Genomic DNA, 19,407 nt, shown 5'->3' on the forward strand with positions numbered 1-19,407 from the left:
CAATCAATGCTCCTCAAACGTTATGTTTAAATTACTTTAAAATTATTTATCTAATTTATGGTCCAGTCTTATTCCTTCGATAAATTAAATAGTTGATGTCTTCGATAAATTAAATAGTTGATGTCTAGGTTTCTAAATACATCATAACACGTAAGACCGATATAAAATAGTTAATGTTGTGATAATATTTTAAATAATTTCACATATACTTAAATTGAAAAATAATGTTGGATTTTTTAAAATAAATTACAAACGCAAGTGCTCACAACGCGCACGCACACATGCACACCCTACCCCTATGAGTACCTTTGAGAGACTGGGTTAACATATTTTGAGATTAACAAAGTCACTACGAGCGCCTCGCTGTCGACAGGTACATAGTCTACCACTGAAAGAATTTGTTACGTCTGGGACTTGAACCCGAGTCAGCAAGTTCTATTACAAGGGATCTAACCAGTTGAGCTGCGTTTACTTCGCAATAATGTTGGATATTAAAACAATCATAATTTTGAAGCTATATTTCTGAAATACTCATATGCCTTTTAAACCGGTGGAACCATTATTTTTAATTGTTAGATCTATGTTACATAAGAAAACCAAACGTGTATTCATGGTATATCACATTTCAAAAATATTATTATGCAATTATATTTCGTAATTATCGTTTTCACGTTAGGTTGCGTAGAACCTCTTACCCACTCCACATGAAATGCTTATAGATGAACCGCCGCATCAATCATATTAGGAAATATAAAATTTAGTGGAGCTTCATGCCCCACCCAATTCATCCTTTAATAAACCATGATATTATATATGGAATTAAAAAAATAAAACACATTATTTTTACTTTGCACTTACTTTTACTTTCGCTGACATGTCTTCAAGAAAATAAGTCTACATTTCTTTCAAATGATAAAGAAGATTATAAATAATTGCTTAAAGATATTACTTAAATATGATATAATATAAAGCTAACAGGTTAGAAAACTATAAAAGAAATTAATACCGATGAAAACAATTTACGGAGAAATCGGGGTTCTCCGGTTAATATTTTCGCTTTGATAAGTGTATCAAACTTAGCGTAGGATGCATGCACGGGCATTCGCGCGGGCTACCTTTCTAGTTTAAACAAATAAACATAGAGAAACTTCGTTAGATGGTGATCATTTTAAAAAAAAAACCTCAAAATCTCAGTGATAACCAAATTGGGTGAAGGGAGTATTGAATGTGAACGGTTGTGCTCCAACCTCCAATCATCTTGTATAGACATGTGTATATTCTATGGAAAATATTTCACCTATAAGGGCTCCATTGAAAGACAGAGATGAGAAAACAAAGGAATAAGAAAAACACAGTATTATAATAGGAATTTAAGTGCAAATGCTTTCAAAGGTGAGTTTACGCTGTTCCATTCCATCTCATTTTTGTGTTCGATCCGTTACTCTATGTATTTGGCCAAATCTTTGGATGGGAGGGGCCTGGATTTGAGGCCGGGATCCATTCTTATGATAGTTTTTGGTAGGGGCCAATTTTGAAAATAGTTTTGAAAAAGGGTCAAATTGTGAAATTTTGCCAGATTTTTAGTAGTTCCACCAACCAAACATGCCCACGCTCAAGTCTTCGTCAACGCATGTGATGCTCCTCCAAGCGACCCACGCCCCCAACTCTTGCTTGCTTTCTCCCACCCTGTCATTGTTGCCTACGAACTCGAAATTCCTGTCATGGCGGAGGCGGACCATGGGGGAGAGAAACCCATCGCCCACGCCCTGAGAGACGCGCTGTTCCAGTTCGTTGTCAAGTCCAGGAAGCTGGCGTTCCCCATGTTGCGGGTGTTGGGGCGCGCGTCGACGGGGCCGGTCACCGTCGGCGACGACGAGCTGGCGGCGCTCAGGTCCATGCTCCGCAGGGTCCACGCCGCGCTCCGCGACGCCGAGAGGCTGTCCGTCGCCGACCACTCCGCCCGACTCTGGCTCGCCGAGCTCGGCGACCTCGAGTACCGCGCCGAGGACGTGTTCGAGGAGCTCGAGTACGAGTGCCGCCGCGCCGCGCAGCTGGAGGACCTCAAGATCGACCTTCTTCGCGCCGTGGGGGCGGCCCCGACGACGGGGAAGCGGAAGCGGGAGGTCGCGCAACTGTTCGCCGCCGCGCCGGCCGCGCGCCTCCGCCGCAAGATAGACGACATCTGGGCGAGGTACGGGGAGATCGCGTCGGACCGGAAGAGGCTCCGGCTAAGGCCCGGCGACGGCGCGGCGAGGCGGCCGGCGGCTGGTGCGCTCGTGCCAAGCAGCTCGCTTCCCCGTGGCGAGATCCACGGCCGGGAGCGCGACCTCCAGAGGGTGACCGACCTGGTTTGCCGCTGCAAGCCCGACGGCGGTAGAAACTACGCCGTCGTGGCAATCGTCGGGATGGCCAGCGTCGGGAAGACGTCGCTGGCGCAGCACGTGTGCAGCGAGGAGGCCGTCGCGTCGCAGTTCGACCTCAATCTCTGGGCCTGGGTCTCCCAAGAGTTCGACGTCATCGGCATGACGGCCAAGATCGTCGAGGCCATCACCAGAGCACGCCCCGACTGCTCCGAGCTGAACGCGCTCCACGGAACCATGGTCGAACACCTGGCGGGCAAGAGGTGTCTGCTCGTCCTCGACGACGTCTGGGACGACAATCCCATCCACTGGGACACCATCACGGCGCCGCTGAGCTGCTGCGCGCCGGGGAGCACAGTCGTCATCACGACGAGGAGCAAGATGGTCGCCAAGATGGTTACCCCCAATGTGTACCATCTCGACTGTTTGTCCGACGAACACAGCTGGTACATGTGCCGGCGACGGGCATCACGCGGCGGCGCCACCATCGACGACGAGCTTGCCAGCATCGGCCAACAGATTGCCAAGAAATGCAGAGGCTTGCCATTGGCAGCAGAGGCAGCAGGCACAACCATGAACACCTCAGTCACTAGGGAGCACTGGAATCATGTCCTGGAGAGCAACCTGTGGGCTGACAACGATGAGGCCAAGAACAATGTCCTACCTGCACTCAAGGTGAGCTATGACCATCTACCGGCGCCATTGAAGCGCTGCTTCGCCTTCTGCTCATTGTTCCCGAAGAGCTTCGTCTTCGACAAGGACGCTCTGGTCCAGCTCTGGACCGCGCAGGGCTTCATCAAAACCCGAGGAGAATGCCGGCCTGAAGATGTCGGCGCCGGTTACTTCTATGACTTGGTAGCAAGATGCTTCTTCCAGCTTTCTCCATTTCATGGCATAGGTAAAGGAAAGTATGTCATGCATGACCTGTATCAGGAGCTTGCGCAATTTGTTTCAGGCCATGAATGTAGGATGATACATCAACTAAACCTGACCGGAGCCGACAAGACGACTCGCCATTTGTCCATCGTCCACGACGAGTCAAATTCCGACAAAGAACTATTGTTAAAATCATTTTGTAGCCACGATCTAAGAACATTCCTGTTTCTTGCAAGAATGGAACAGGTCATCCGTGGAGAAATGCCATGCAGAAGAAAGATTGTTCCCTGTGGACTGGTCACAGATTTTGAATGTCTAAGAGTTCTAGATTTGAGCAACACTGACATTGTAGAGGTACCAAAGTCTATTGGAAGTCTAATACATCTCAGGTACCTTGGCCTGGATAACACTGGAATCCAGATGCTGCCAGAGTCAGTAGGTGCCTTCTTCCACCTGCAGACAATCAAGCTTAACCATTGCTCATCCCTCACTCAGTTGCCACAAGGCATTAAGCTCCTGCTGAACTTAAGATGCCTGGAGATTGCACATTCCAATGTACAAATGCCATCTGGGATCAGAGTACTGACTAGCCTACAGAAGCTGCCTATTTTCAAAGGATGTTCTGTTCAAGGAACCATTTTGCGGCCTTTCTGAAAATATTTGCCACCTTTCACTTGTTCTTTCAGACTCCAACGCTGTTGTGCTGACTAAAGAACTTGGACATCTGCAGGCCCTTATGGTTGTCAGGTGATCTGCATCAGAGTACTCAGGTTCGTTTATGCCGCTTTTGAAAATATTGGGTTTGGATTATTTTCTCGTCAAAACCAGATTTTTTAAGAGCACTGAATTTGAGCGGTACAACAACAGTAGAATTGACCAGTTCTATTATTGGGAGGATGAAACACTTAAGATTCTTGGCTCTGAACAACACAAAGACAGAGAGTCTCCCAATCCCAACTGATTGTTCAGATAGGTCAGTTAAACACCCTTCAGACATTGGAACTCAAGGATTGTTGCTGCCTCATTGAGTTACCATAAAGCACAAAGAATTTGACCAAGCTGCGACACCTTGATGTTCGAAAGAAACCAGGAAATGTTCATGTTAGAATGGCTTCTGGGCTCGGGCAACTAACTGATCTGCAAACAGTAACAGTATTTAATATTGAGGATGATTTATCACATTGTTCAATTGGGGACCTGAAGAATCTCTGTAGACTAAGGGGACATATTCATATAACAGGGCTTCAGAATATTACTGCAGGCGATGATGCCAAAGAAGCAAATCTAGTAGTAATCAATTCCTAGAAGCTTTGACACTAGAATGATGTTGCAGCAGCGAGGAATTGGAAGATGACAGTGACAAAGAAATTGTTAATCAGGTCCAAAATCTTCAGCCTAACACTAGCCTTTTTGAGCTAGCTATACAAAATTATCCTGGCAATTTATTCCCTATTTGGATTCAGGATTCTTCCCTTGGCATGCTGGTGTCAATTACGATCGATGACTGCCAAAATTGTAATGAGATCCCATATCTTGGTGATCTTCCATCTCTTAAATATCTCTTCATACAGAAAATGTATGTTGTTGAAAGCTTTGGACAAAGAAGTAACTCTTTGACTACTGATGGGAGATGTACTGAATCTTTGGGAGATATACTCTTTGCAATTCTGGAATGGAACAAGCAAGGAGGATTTCCCACGGCTTCGTTGTCTCTCTGTCAGTAGATGCCCAAAACTAAGTAATTTGCAGCGACGAATGACACAGCAGCTCAGGTGTTGCAGTACCTCAGACCCAATTCAAATCTGGAGGAGCTCATCATGAAAGGTTATAATGGATCATCATTCCCATCATGGGTAGGGTCTCTACCTTTGGACAGGTTAGCTTCAATAGAACTCAAAGACTGACAAAATTGCGAAGAACTACCACCTCCTGGAAGATTCCCATCCCTGAAACATGATGTGATACAGTCACTACCAAGTGTCAAACTAGTTGGGCCTGAATTTCTTGGCAATGTTGGCGATATTAATTACTTTTTTTTTTGACAAGAAACAGCAAGATAGGCTCCTACTGTGTTATATACTCCCTCCGTTTCGAAATGTTTGACACCGTTGACTTTTTAGCACATGTTTGACCGTTCGTCTTATTCAAAAACTTTTGTGAGATATGTAAAATTATATGCCTACATAAAAATATATTTAACAATGAATTAAATGAATGGAAAAAAATTAATAATTACTTAAATTTTTTGAATAAGACGAACAGTCAAACATGTGATAAAAAGTCAACGGCGTCAAACATTTCGAAACGGATGGAGTATTAAATAATAAAATAGAGTTTATATACATCGAAGAAAAAAATAAAAAAAATATTTACAAGTGGATTAGAAACGAGAGTCTAGCCATGATTGAAATGGGGGTCTGTTTTCTTCCTTCACTCTTTGCATAAGAAGAGTGAAATTTTCCTTAAAGGCCGATTTCCAACGATTGAGAGATATGGCAATATTGTCAAAAATAAGAGCATTTCGTGAGGACCATATCTGCCAGCATGCTGTGCCTATTACCTCAACAAAGAATGGCCGGTTAAAAACATGATAGGCTGACTGAATCATTTGCAGAAATTCCAAATCCTCATCCCAGCTGACACCAAGGAGATTCCTGCATGATTTGGCAAATGGGCAAGAGAAAAACATGTGCACCATATCTTCCAAAACCCCTGAAGTACACATTTTACAGGAAGGGCCATCTTGGACATGCAATTGTCGCCTTTGAAGCATATCTTGTGTGTTTAATCTATCCATAAAAAGGAGCTAGAGAAAAGCTTTAACTTTCATTGTGCACTTACTTTTCCATATGGAGGTAATTGCTGGATGAGGGGAAAGGTGAGCAAAAAACAAGTCATAGACCTTCTTTGACTTGAAAATTGTCCCCCAGGAATATGTCCAAATGTCTGGGTGATCTGTGAGATTGATATTTTCCAAAAGGCGTGAAAGTTCAGTGAATTGCTGTAACGCTTGGGGGGATAGTGGCAAATTGAAATTTTCTGTCACATCATTCTGAACATAAGTTTATACTGTGATACCTTCATTGATAGCAAAGGAAAATAATGTTGAGAAAGCATTTTGAGGCAAGTCATCTGTCCATGGGTCTTTCCAGAAAAGAGCCAAATCTCCTGTGTTTATCTGGATTGTACTAACCCCTCTGAAGATTGGGATTAAACGAAAGATATCTTTCCACCAAAATGATCCTCTTTCCTGCAGGGCATGCGGTGGCACCGAGTTGTTACTGTAGTATGCATTCCAAATGAGCTTCACCCAAGGTAGATCTCTCTTATTGAAGAACTTATCCAGATGTTTCATTAATAGGGCACAGTTTTGGAAATCCAAATTTATGATACCCATTCCCCCTCTTTTCTTTGGTTTACAAACTTTGTCCCAGGCTGCCAGGGACAGAGACCTAGCATCAACTTCTGAAGTCTCTAATGTTAATATCAACTTCTGAGAGTGATATTAATTACTTCCAGCAGCAGCAGGAGTACCGTCTCTAATGTTTTTCCTGCATTGGAGTCTCTGAAGTTCAGGGACATGGGAGCCTGGCAGGAATGGTCAGAATTCAAGGATGAACACTTCCCACAGCTCAAGTATCTCAGCATTGTTAGGTGTGCAAAGCTGAAGGTGAGGGGAAAGGTGAATCAGGAGTTGTGAGAAACTGCTCCAGCCTCTATGTCAGGCATCTTCCATCAACTTCTTGCATCGATTTTTATGTAAGGAGATTTGTCATAACTCATAAATACATTTCGTTGTTCATTTGCCCTGGGATCATCTTTTTTACTTTATCACAGCTGACAGGTGCAAATGTTATTTCTATTTATTTGCTTATTTCTTCTGTTTTGACACAAATATGCTCCTAGATAATTGCTCATCAATCATCACTCACGACCAAGACAAACTAAATTATATGAAACGAGCATTAGAGTTTCTGCGCTCATAAACAGGGTGAATGAAGTATTTCTTTGATTTTTCATAATAGCTTTGGTATGTACTGCTTTATAATATACAAACTATTTTAGCCCGAACTGCATGTTTTTTCTTACAGAATAATTAAACTAAAAATGTTTTGTTCTCTCTTTCCTGATCTGAATATACGGCGGAATTTGATGAAGTACATACCACCACCAAGTGAACTGTCATATGCATGCATGGCAGAAGGTGATATTTCAATCATAGAAGCTTCCTGTTCATACAGTAGGTAGAACATCGGAAGTGGAGGGAGGGCATCCATTATTGTAAATGCTCATGAATTGATGCTATTTAGCTTAACAATCTTATTTCAGATAGGTTGTTATTTGCAGTTACATTCTATAGGTTGTTTAATAAGCCTCCGAATCCTAATATTTGAACCTTTTCTTTTTGTCAGGGCTGAGGTATTTTATGGCTGCACTGAAGTCACCCGGACTACATCTTGAGCCTACCCTATGCTGCACAAATGCTATCTTTCATCACACATGGCGAGGATTTAAAGTATAAATTGTACTGTACTATGTTATTCCTCATATACTATGGCATATAGTGAGGGGAAGAAACTGATGAGTAACATAGTACAGTACAATTTATACTTTAAATCCTTGCCATGTGTGATGAAAGATAGCATTTGTGCAATATAGGGTAGGCTCAAGATGCAGTCCGGGTGACTTCAGTACAGCCATAAAATACCTCAGCCCTGACCAAAAAGAAAAGGTTCAAATATTAGGATTCGGAGGCTTATTAAAAAATAAGTGCTCAAGTGTTTTCAAGCAGCTTGGAATATGGTTACTACAACACTATAGCGTGTTAACTGGCATTATAGAACTACCAAATGGTAAAATCCCAATCAATCCTAAATGTGTCAACATTGTGTTTGGTATCCCTCGTACTGGAGTGACTATAAAACCAAACAGTCCAAAGCATGAGTCTATCAAGACACTAAAGCACTTGTTTGGGGTTTCATCGGACACTCAAATTTCTGTGCAACAATTACAAAGTGCATTTGAAGCAGGTAACACGGATAACAGGTTCATCACAGCTTTTATGTTGATTACTCTGTGCAAGATCATTGCCCCAACAACATCAAACCAACCTAGTATGCAATATGCCAATGTTTGCTTGGATGTTAACAACATTGCAAAGTACAATTAGGATGAGCACATGCTTTCAACTATAAGAAATGCAGCGCTGCAGGTACAGGACAAGATTGAGAAGAAAGAAAATATTGATTGGATTTCAGCATCCACATATTTTCTCGGGGTACATATCTACATGCTTAATCTCTCCTTTACGCCTTCTTTTTAGTATTGTAACATCTCACTGTTTCTTTCCCTAAAAATGCAGCTACTGTATTTAGATTATATAGATGCACCTAGATGTAATGTGCCATGGGGAGAGCCTAGGGTGGCATTTTGGACATATCAAGCAGCAAAACCATTGAAAAAGGCTGATAAGGGATCTGGGCTTTATGCAGTTTATGGATCATGCAAGGTAATTCGATCACTCCTTCAATGTCATCTCATTTAAATAGACATGCACCTTATTTTTTTTTTGCCTAAGCCATTTTACTTTACCAGCTAAAGAATGTAGAAGCCACCTCTTATGCTAAAGCTTTTGAGCCATATAAAGAAACAGTCAATATGGCTGGTCTTGGACCTTATGCTGATCTAGTTAGGCAATTGGATGATGGAAGCTTCTCCTTTGAGGTGATTAACATAACCTTGTAAGTAATACTATAATTCTGCATTCAACTAATACACATGGGTTTCTGATTCATGCGTCACAGGAGATGGAGATGGTAAAAAAGGCCATAACCAACTACGCCCACGAGCATGCAGCCATTAATTATGACTATAGGGTATCTATGAACCGTGCTGAGAACAACATGCATGAAGAAGCTTTAAAAAACACCATACAGCTAATGAATATCTTTGCTACAGTTTGCAATAACCGATCAACGAGACTAGGCAAACAAATGGGAGCTACCATGTATGGTGCTACCTCTACCACATCAATGCCATCCACAGCACCTAGCCCCAGCAACAATGCGATGACTTCTGTGAGTTATAGTTTTCACTTTATACTAAAATTTTCATAGGTCATGTGCTGTTCATGATGAGACATGGTTCCATTATTAATATTTCTGTACAAGTCTTCTTGAAAATTCATGCAGGAAAGTGAATAATTGTTCTATATAAATTGTTCTATTGGGCGGTATTACTGCTACTGGATCGTGAGTCATTTTCTGGACTGTCAAAGTTTCAGTAAACACATGCATCTATTTGCAGCTTGATCAATTACTAGAAATTACATTGCATATAGTGATTATTGGACATTATATATTTATTGCTGAGAGACACTAATTTTGGTCTACTCTTGTTTGGTACCGTGAAAGATCAAGGCATAAATCCAGACACCGTCACTGTGTCCTCATCTCAACTATTTTGTTGATTGGTTGTGACTATTTGACTCTATCTTCCCAATGTAGTTGGCTAAGACAAATTCTACTTGTAAATAATAGATTGTGCCCTAAATCCATCTCCTTAAATTTTTTTTTTAAGTTTGGCCTTATGGATGTAGCATTATATATAGGTTGCAATTTGATTTCTCTTGTCTTATTGTGCAGATTTGTGCAGACACCCATATCACAAGTGCAGAAACTCCTAAGAAGGTAGCTCTAACAAAGCGGACAGCAAGGAAGCACGTTTCACGACGATGTTAGAATACTCCTAAGGTCCGAATGTAAATAGGCTAATAGTACAGAATGCTATGCGTTGAACTAATATTAGGGTTAGCCTGTTGTTGAACCTGTGACCTTTTGGTGTAAAAAGGCTACCTGTGTTGGTATGTTGTTGGTTAACTTGACATAGCATGTTCAATTGGAAGCAAGTATCATAAATTCATAAAATGTATAATTTAAATTGATGCTAACCTTGGGTGCTATTTTAACCAGTCATGTTTCTAAAACGCAAATAAATCTCTTGCTGAAAACAAAATATAATTTTCAACAGAATTAAGGTATGAGTTTTTACGTGTTCGTTGGAACAAAACATAAATGTAGAAAAAATTCACATAATTAGGCCAGTAACGTGTTATAACAACACAATGTAAATCTAGAGAAATCTACGCGAAAGAGAACATCAAAGAACACCGCGGTAAACGACTTAACTCGAATACAACGTAAATCTTCATGAAACGACGCAAAAGAGACGTTGATACCGTGTAGATGTTAATGCCTCGAATACAACGTAAATCTTCAAGAAACCACGCAAAAGAGACGCTGATACCATGTAGATATTAATATGTACCGTTATACCTACGCGGTACCTATTATAATTTGGAGGACAATTCTACCATTTTCACTCTATTAGCAAAATTATGTTTTTATTCTTAGTACCTAATACCTATATCAATACTTAAATACCTTTAACATGGTACCTGTGATTGAGAAGCGTTGGACCTTTACCCATTTTGGAATACAAACACCGTAAAATATCTCTCTTCTTAATATGTCCGCAGATCTCCTGTGTATTCGAGAAAAACAACATTCTATAGGTACTACTGCAGTGAACTCCAAGATATTAAGGCCTACAGAGCACAGGAATTTTTCAGTAAGCAGTACACGTCGTACAAAATAGTTTTGTTCCAAATAAACTGACCAAATCATCTTGTATTTCTTGAGCTTGTTTACTCATAACAACTGTGGAAATTTCAAATATTTGCAAAGAGAGTGTGAAATATAAATTCGGACAACTAATTGCCTGACTCTTGCCTGACTGACAATAATTGCCTAAAATTATGTGATAGTCAAATGGTTTGCAGGAAGGTAATTATTTGCTCCAGTACAAATACGTTTCCCTTTGCCTATCCAAATACATGGAAATGAAGAAGGTTGGCTCTAGTATTTGCATCTAAATGGTTTGGATTGAAATGATCTGCATTTTCAGAAAGAGAAAGAATGAAAGCAGGCAGAAATTGTCTGCCATATTTACGTGAATGCTCTCAAATGATCTGCAATGTTATAAAACAACACTGATTCTACATGTTCAGATATGTTCCATTACAACTTCAGACTTGCACATTCTATATAACCAAGACCTTAATGCTACAAATGCCTAACCTAATATTCAATCTTCCACAGTACAATCACTCATTTGATAAGAAATTGTTGCTTAAAGCTTACCCAAAAAAGATACTCATATAGCTGAGGCCCTGTAGATAGCTAAGCATACAAGTAGTGGAACACCGAAGCAGTAGATAGGTGCATCCATGAATGGATTAGCCTCGTATGCCCTAACGATAGCCCTACAATGCTGCAGAAAAGTGCATGTTAGTGTGGAAGAAAAAATTCTTGTGGTTTTAAGTATGACCTGCAGATTTTTCATTGTAACAGATTAAATAACCAAGAGGCATATCCTCTTAAAGACTTCTTTTTTTATTTTCACTAGGGACATTAAATTTTTGAGAGCAACTCCCAAATTAGGAAGCACTTCATGAATCTAATGAAATGATCGATTGACCATAGCTGTAATTGAATACTTCCATGTGGAGAAGAATTATTGTGGAAAATGTGCTTCCAGTGTTGGGTCCAAGTTGAAAGGAAAACATACCTTCCAATGTCTCCATGCAATTGGCAGACAAAGAAGTATAAGAAACTTTCTAAAGCAACGGAATATCCAAACATGCTGTATGCATTTTCTTTCCTCATAGTGATCATCATCCTTCTTTGCCTTGTGGGAGATGTGGACCAAATATGCTGCCCTATTTGCTGCTATGGCTGCTATAATGAGAAACGCCGGCAAAACCACAAATAGAAGATGAGGAAGAACAATAACCATCACATCAGGCAGACCAATATATGGCGCTGCTGTACTCACATTGGCTAGATTACTAGTGCTCCAACCTTTGTAATAAAGATACATTTTATTGTGATTTTCTGTAACAGCGTTGCCAGCAAACCATGGGAAGAAGACCAGATATAACAAATATATCAACATCCCAGACCATACAGAATACATCTTTGACAGCTCAGCAGCAAAATATTCAAAACTGATCAGCAGATGGCGTCCTGAACTACCTGCAGCCGTCTTCGAACTACGGCATTTCAACATGTGGTTCTCATATAACATGAGCAATGTGCGAGGAATAAGAATCAGCAAACAAAGAAATGCAAGCGTAGACCACATAATTGGTTGATACAGCTGACCCCACTGACAACCCATTACACGGAACTCCTTCCAAGTCCACCTAACTTTTGCAGTTAAACCATTCACAGAAAATGGCCTCAGTTGGCTATAATATATCTTCCCGGTCATATCCTTTGCTTCTATCTGGAGCCAGTACCGATCTGGCGATTCATCTACATATGCTTTCCAGTTCCATGGGACTGTATACATAGCACCTCTTGCTCCCTCACCACTAGTCATTTCCATGTCTTTTTCCAATACTAGATGATGGCTACCAGAAAATGAATCGTATATTTTTACTGATACAGATATAATCTTATATTTTGAGAAGACTAGTGTTCTTACCATCCCAAAATGACTGGTGCTATTTGCTTGGCAGTTCAAATCATGAGGTGTAGAAAGTCTTTGCATAAATCGAGAATCCAATGGAAAGGTGGGTACTATGATCACATCCATAGAGCCAAATCTGAAATCTATGTCAGTATATGAGACATGGCCAGAATCAATTGCTAGGATCCTCATGCTCCGGGCACTTCTCCAATCACCCATTTCCCACTCCCAGAATTCTGCAACAGATTCTGTTGTCGTGGAACAGTTGTTACTGCCTATGGATGTTGATGTGCCTTCATGGATATTAGTTTGGTAATATTGTTTTGCAGAAAGATGATTTCTGTCAGATCTATGATGACGCTTCAAGTTTCTTCCAAAGTTAGTATGAAGATGCCCACATAAGTAAGCTGACAATGAATGCTTTAGAAATACATCTCTGAGGCTTCCACCTGAAGTTGTTGATGATGAAAAGGACATAGGAAAATGTCCAAAGGTAACCTTTGTTACTGCAGAAGTTGAAGAGTAATTATCCCACTGTGAAAGTGCTGCATCTAATTCAACAAGTAACTGATCTGTTGGTTGCCCGAATACATTTGCAGGGCTTCGTAGACCAATACTTGCTGCACTGTCGAATCCAACAAATAGATGCTTCCAACCACTATTCTGCATGTTTTAAATAATGAGTAAGATAATACCAACTTAACAACTTCAAACAAACCTATATTGAAATTATACGAAGCCATGCTAGAGACTGAACTGGCAATAATTAAGTTATATGGCAAGGTTGACTGCATAACATGATGTACTAGAACAAACCTGTAATGTTATGCTTTGGACATTACCTGTCCGTCCTAATCTTGCATTAATACTGTGCTTTTCGTACAAATCAAACATCCCACCAACCTCAGGAACACCATATGAATCATGATTACCTCTTAAATCATAAAATATTTCCTTGTTCAGCCCACTTAAGCCAACAACTTCGTCAATCAACTCTTCATACTCCAACCATTCAGACTTCTCTTGTCTTGATGATAACAAATCTTTACTTTTTGCATCTGAGCACAACATGGTAAACAGACAATTTTTTAAAATCAATGCCTAAAATAAACCAAATCCATCTTCTGTAAATTTGTCATTTTGAGTGATGTGGGGCTTATGAAAATTGGAGTACAGATGTGGGACTTATGACCAAATTTCTATTCCATCAAAATTATCTACCAGAGAATAATTATGCCAATTAAGAGTGCCCACAAATGCACCAGGTTTTCCTCTTGCTGGCTTCTCAATTCACAAAACTTCACTCTTCTTAGTCAGATTTTAGTACCACTTTCAAAATTATGGAATATATCTAAATGGGTTCTTGGCCTAGCACAAACAAACTTGACCAATAATATACAAAACAGGAAAAAATATGTGATACCAAACATACAATTATCACAAAATCTAGGCCACCCACAATGGACCTAAACTTCCTCTGTCAAAAATTCAAAATTCAGACCGGGGCCTGAATGCCTGAATCTCCCTAGTTCATAGTTCATACCAATTCTGCAAGCACATCAAGAGATGAGCAAGGCAGCAGCGGAAGCATACCGGTGAGATCCCCGGTGATGAGGACGAGGGAGGGGTTGACCATGGCGAGTGCACCGCCCACATGGCGGCGGAAGTCGGCCGCGCGTTCCGGGTGGAAGGCGCTGAGGTGGAGGTCGGACAGCTGCACCGCCCACACCACCGACCTCGGCTCGCCCTCGACCTCCACCACACGACGCAGGTCGCCACGGACGGGGGCGGCGCCGGCGAGCACGCCGAGCAGCGCCACAGGGAGGAAGAAGAGGGCGAGGGGATACGCGCGGAGGCGAGGTGGCGCCCGCGCGGCCATCGTCGGAGTCCGGCGAGCCCTCGCCAGTTGGGGGAGCTTGCAGGCCAGAGGACGGACCACTGGTGGATTTGCTAGGCTGCTGCCATTTTTTTCACATTTTTTTGGTGTTGGCTTGGCTCCACTAGACAATTTTCAGGCCATCGACGACTAACCACGGCAGTTCTACGGAGAAAGAGTATATTATTGATGACTAATCACAGTATTTCTGTGAGATGCTGATCACTGTGAATCTTTCGATCAATGAAATTTGAAGGAATTGTGGAGGTTTGGTTTCGTTTGCAATTTTTTTACAGTGACCTTGTTTCGAACAAATTAAAGAGTTAAATTAAGGTGAAAAATCATGTATTTTCAAAGGTGGGCATGATTGGAGAGCTTCTAACAGATGGGCTTCTCTTAGTATCTCTAATCTCTAGTTACCAGAAACTCCTCTAAAATTTTCACCCCGGCTATTTGAAGTTGAAGGAATATGTGCTTTTAAAATTTAGAAAATAAACTAAAAGTTAGAAGCTGGGAAACCAAATTTTCCATATTCTCACCAGTTGACTTCTTAGGGCACCTCCAACACGCAGCTAAAAAGAGACGCTTATAAAAACAAGGGATTTTTTTTGCCACGTAAGATCAATGAGACGCTTAGCGCAGGAAGCCGCTGCTTCGTGCGGCGCCGCTGCTTGGGAGGTGCTTGCACGGATGCTACAGATGGAACCCATTATTTCAAGCGCATGTCCAACTCTCTAGCAATGGACCATCAGGCTCTTAAGTGCAGTGCTTAGTTTAATCATGTTTTGAAGCACCTCCCTAAGCAACTTAGCGTTAGAGGTGCCCTTACAAGCTGCTTCTTATAATCTTAAGCTTTTCAAACATGATAAAAAAATAATATCCAACTTACAAAGATATTTTCATTTACTTTGGTTGTTGTGTTCCCTTTTTCATAACATTTATGTGACCCAAACATCTCGTATTTCATAATTTCTTTCTTTTGAATTCGTGGGGCTCCTTTGAAACAAAAGTTCTAAGAGGAATTTAATCCCGTCGGAAAAAAAATTTCAATGTAGATATAAAAAATCTTATGAATTACATTGGATTGACTCCAAACATCAAGATTTTGAGAAATTTTAACATGAGATCCGACCTCTTAGGAAAAAGAACCGTCTCTCTTTTCTTATTACTATGTATTCATGCACTCCATCCATAGGATTTTCTCATGCAGTTTTCTTGCATTTTTTTCATGCAATTCCTTGTGGGATCATATTTTTGACAGCCAAAGCCCATGAACCTTAGAGGGATAAGCCTTACCCTCCTCAACTATTGCGCTTCTTCAAACCATTCAGTTACCACCACCACCACCACCCCTCCCCCCAAAAAAAAATAAAAAAAGGATGGTTTTTGTCTATGTTTAGCAATGAGTTGGCAATCTAGTTAGTGAACAAATAGATAGAAAGACGATGAGCCTACTATCAATCTCTTAACCTTATCTCTCCCTCCCTTCTCTCCATCCTATTAGATTAGGACATCCTCACCACCAATCAACCGATAGTCATCGCCCCACAAATTCGCTTGCTCTCAGTTGGCCACCTCCCTCACCATGCTCAGCCGGTAGGGTGGAAACGGACGTGCTAAAGTGCCCTCTTTGCTACACTTGGAAGGAGAAAGGCGAGACAACAGAGACAAACTTGCCAGCTGAAATTGAGCCTGGGGTTGGGGGAGCTAATGGGCTGAAGGCAGCAGGTGGTTGCTGGCCAGGCTTGTGGCTTGCTCCGTCCAGATCCAGCCATAGTACATGTTATTTTCCCGATTTACGAATGAGACCTGGTCAAAGGTTCAAAATTCTGATCAAAATCATGTACTAAACAACAAATATTTTATTCCCGGGAGAGTACTTCTTAGTGTAGTAAGTGGGGGATAACCCATATATATACACTTATCTCACCAAAAATAACGCATATTGAATTTTATAAGGAAAGATATCACTTGTTGTCGAAAGACATGGTTCACTCGGTGAGTTGTTGGAATAGTAAAACAATATATTAATTGATAAAAGTTTTTGGGATCCCCTATTACATGGCCATAGGGAACTATTTATAGTCTTAGTACATGCACATACCCTCTAGGGTTTAGTTAATACAAGAGGGAATTTATATGATTACCTTTATGATAGGGATATTAGTGTGGGTATACAATGTCTTTTGTATCCATGGGCCCTAAGGCGATCCTCTTGGGCTGGCCCATTAATGGCGAAAGGCCTCCATGGGCTGCAGGGCCTCCCAAGCCCTTAGCCGAAAGCATCTTCTACTTCGGGCGAAGGCCTCTTACTTCGCCTTATGGCTTTCGCCCTTAGTGGTGATTCGGGCGGATGGTGAGCTTGATGGCGAACCCTTTGGTCTTCATCGTTCGACTTCGCTCAAGAGCTTTGCCCTATGGCTTTGCCTTAGGTGCACCCCTTGGATTCAGTCGACGCCTCATGAGTTTGGTGGTTTCGGCAGGTCCGGTCGAAGACCCTCGTGACATGCCTTCAACATCCCTTAATGTAGGATATGCAGCTGAGCTGATAAGGAATCTGGCATTTATTACAAAACAAAATTGTTTGTCATATCCTACCATGACTCCTAAATTTTACTTGGACAAGGGGCACTTTACAGGTATAAATACAAGGTCTCGCATCAAATATTGAATCAATCCACATGACATCATCAGCCACATCGAGTCAACATTTGAAGGAACCCTGGCCCGTAATCCACTACTAACCACATCGCCAAGATCTCATCTCACCGACTTAATCAAGTAGGCTAGTTTATTATTCACATCCACATACTTGTACTCAGTGTGATTACTGAAAAGCAATACATATAAAATAGGAGTAGGACTATTACCCACGCCTGGGGTCGGAACCTATATAAAAAGTTCTATCTCTTATCTCTTTGGTTGTAGGTCTGACAACATCCTCATATCATCCGCACCCTATATACACAAATACCATAGTTAGTGTATTACCCGTCGATAGTACTTTACAGTCCATTACGGATGTTATTGTCAACTAGGTGCATAGTGTCAGGGTTACGGGTAAGGTATACCCTCTACCCTTCGATATACGTCACATACCAATATGGTATGTTTGCGCGTGTATGGACGCTCTCAGTATAAGTTAAGGAAGTCCATCATGGAGTCTACAGACGGAAAGAGTCGTACTCGGATAGAACTGGGTCGTCATTGTATCGTGTCGGGTCCGATGTCTCCGAGTCCTACTTGGAAGACCAGTTGACCTGCGGTATAAAAGGGACCCCCCGAGAGGACCTAAGGATCGAATCTCAGAGCTAACACATCCACCACAGCCTACGAAGCCGGAGCTTACAGGAGCCAAGTCGCCGGGTGATCTAATCGAATCAACTCGATTACGATCTCGTCGGTATCGTCGAGTTCCACTATTCCCTTTGTAATCTGTGGTTTCTGTCATATAATCCCATATCAACTGGATTAGGGCTATTACCTATCAAGGGGCCTGAACCAGTATAATCCCTATTTTCCTATTTTGCTTGATTACGTAGATCCTATTTTCCTATTTTCCTATCAGAGGATGTCGTATTACGTAGATCCTCGTACCAGCGTACCCCATTACCCTCTATATCCAGTCTTCGGGTATCCCCCGTCGACGGTGGCGCTCCAGGTAGGGGGACTTGGTGCTCAAGGTTTTACTACTATGACATCCGGCTTCATCGACAACAACGTCTACACCATCCTCGACCAAGGAGTTCCTACCTCAACAACGCTGGTGTGGACTCAAGTCGGCGAAATTGTCTTTCCGGTTTACACCACTATGCCGATCTCAGCTGGTCCACCAATGGCTGGAAACGAGAACGTAGTGGCTACAACCCGGGGCGACTCCACGTCGAAGGATCCTCCTGCCGAAGCGGAGATCGGAACGTCGACGTCATCCGAGCCCAACAAGGATCCTAGTGCGGCCAAGCCTCGTCTTTCCGACAGGAATCACGAGCCGACGAGGATTGCTTCCGAGGGGACAAGGTCCTAGTGTCTCATCCACAAAACCAGGAAACACACCTTGCAAGCCTGCTGGGTCTTTCTCAACGTCCATGCTGAAATTCGTGCCTGCAAAGAGCGTGGGATTCAGCGTACCTGCCCAACTCGTGATGTCTATTGTCCTATTCACAAGACAAAGAATCACGACCTCTCGAGCTGCAAGGTCTTTCTCAGCGCCATGAGGACGCAATCCCCTAAAGTCCAGCAGTCACACATCCCCACCAGGGATAAAGACAAGGAACAAGGAGCGACGCCAATTCCAGATTGATTTGTTGGGGTAATCGACATCGATCCCCACGAACCATTAGTCTTGCACCTCCTCGAAGACTATGGATCATCGACAACGAGCACGCCGCGTGAGGTGTTGGTTATCGACAATGTCGGCACGTCAGCACGCACCAATACGGAAGCAGAGAATCAAGTGACTACTCCGGCCCAGCACATCAGAGCCGTCAATGCAATACTGAGGGAAATCCCCTACGATCCCGTTCTGAACGACGATCTCGCACGTTGGACAGAACGACTACGGGAATCAGTGGCCAACCTCGGTAACGCGTTCGAAAAGGCCGCTGCTGCAGTGCACCCGGAATAGCCACCGACTGGCGATGCTAATGGTGAAAACCTTGAACAGCGGGAATCGCCTCATCGAGCCACCCCCCACCTCGCGGCACCGGCGATCTCCGCGATCACCTAAATGGCCGCCGAGAGGCGCGACGCACACGAGATAAC

The 19,407-nt window shown here is 42.3% G+C and overlaps 2 protein-coding genes across 9 annotated transcripts; one reads left to right on the top strand and one right to left on the bottom strand.

The window, feature by feature from the left end:
- The first annotated feature begins 1,666 nt into the window (after positions 1–1,666).
- On the top strand, positions 1,667–3,464 carry LOC127778615 (putative disease resistance RPP13-like protein 1). The gene is made up of 2 exons (XM_052305234.1): positions 1,667–3,215; positions 3,316–3,464. The coding sequence occupies exons 1-2, from the start codon at positions 1,722–1,724 to the stop codon at positions 3,331–3,333; spliced, it is 1,512 nt and encodes a 503-aa protein (XP_052161194.1). The 5' UTR covers positions 1,667–1,721; the 3' UTR covers positions 3,334–3,464.
- Positions 3,465–5,058: 1,594 nt separating this feature from the next.
- LOC127778614 (putative metallophosphoesterase At3g03305) lies at positions 5,059–14,798 on the bottom strand. 8 transcript variants are annotated; one of them, XR_008018539.1, is made up of 6 exons: positions 14,364–14,798; positions 13,587–13,828; positions 11,865–13,433; positions 11,438–11,567; positions 10,693–10,778; positions 5,059–5,182 (listed from the first exon to the last, which is right to left on the bottom strand). XR_008018539.1 is itself a non-coding variant. In XM_052305230.1 (5 exons), the coding sequence occupies exons 1-4, from the start codon at positions 14,647–14,649 to the stop codon at positions 11,451–11,453; spliced, it is 2,214 nt and encodes a 737-aa protein (XP_052161190.1). In that variant the 5' UTR covers positions 14,650–14,798; the 3' UTR covers positions 5,082–5,182; positions 11,438–11,450. The 8 variants fall into 8 exon arrangements, 3 of the variants coding, with proteins under 3 accessions (XP_052161190.1, XP_052161192.1, XP_052161193.1); XR_008018538.1 differs by having other exon boundaries at positions 10,693–10,842; XR_008018537.1 differs by having other exon boundaries at positions 10,693–11,567.
- Between the last annotated feature and the right edge of the window lie 4,609 nt (positions 14,799–19,407).

The sequence above is a fragment of the Oryza glaberrima genome, chromosome 7 (assembly GCF_000147395.1).
Source record: "Oryza glaberrima chromosome 7, OglaRS2, whole genome shotgun sequence".
Taxonomy (NCBI): domain Eukaryota; kingdom Viridiplantae; phylum Streptophyta; class Magnoliopsida; order Poales; family Poaceae; genus Oryza; species Oryza glaberrima.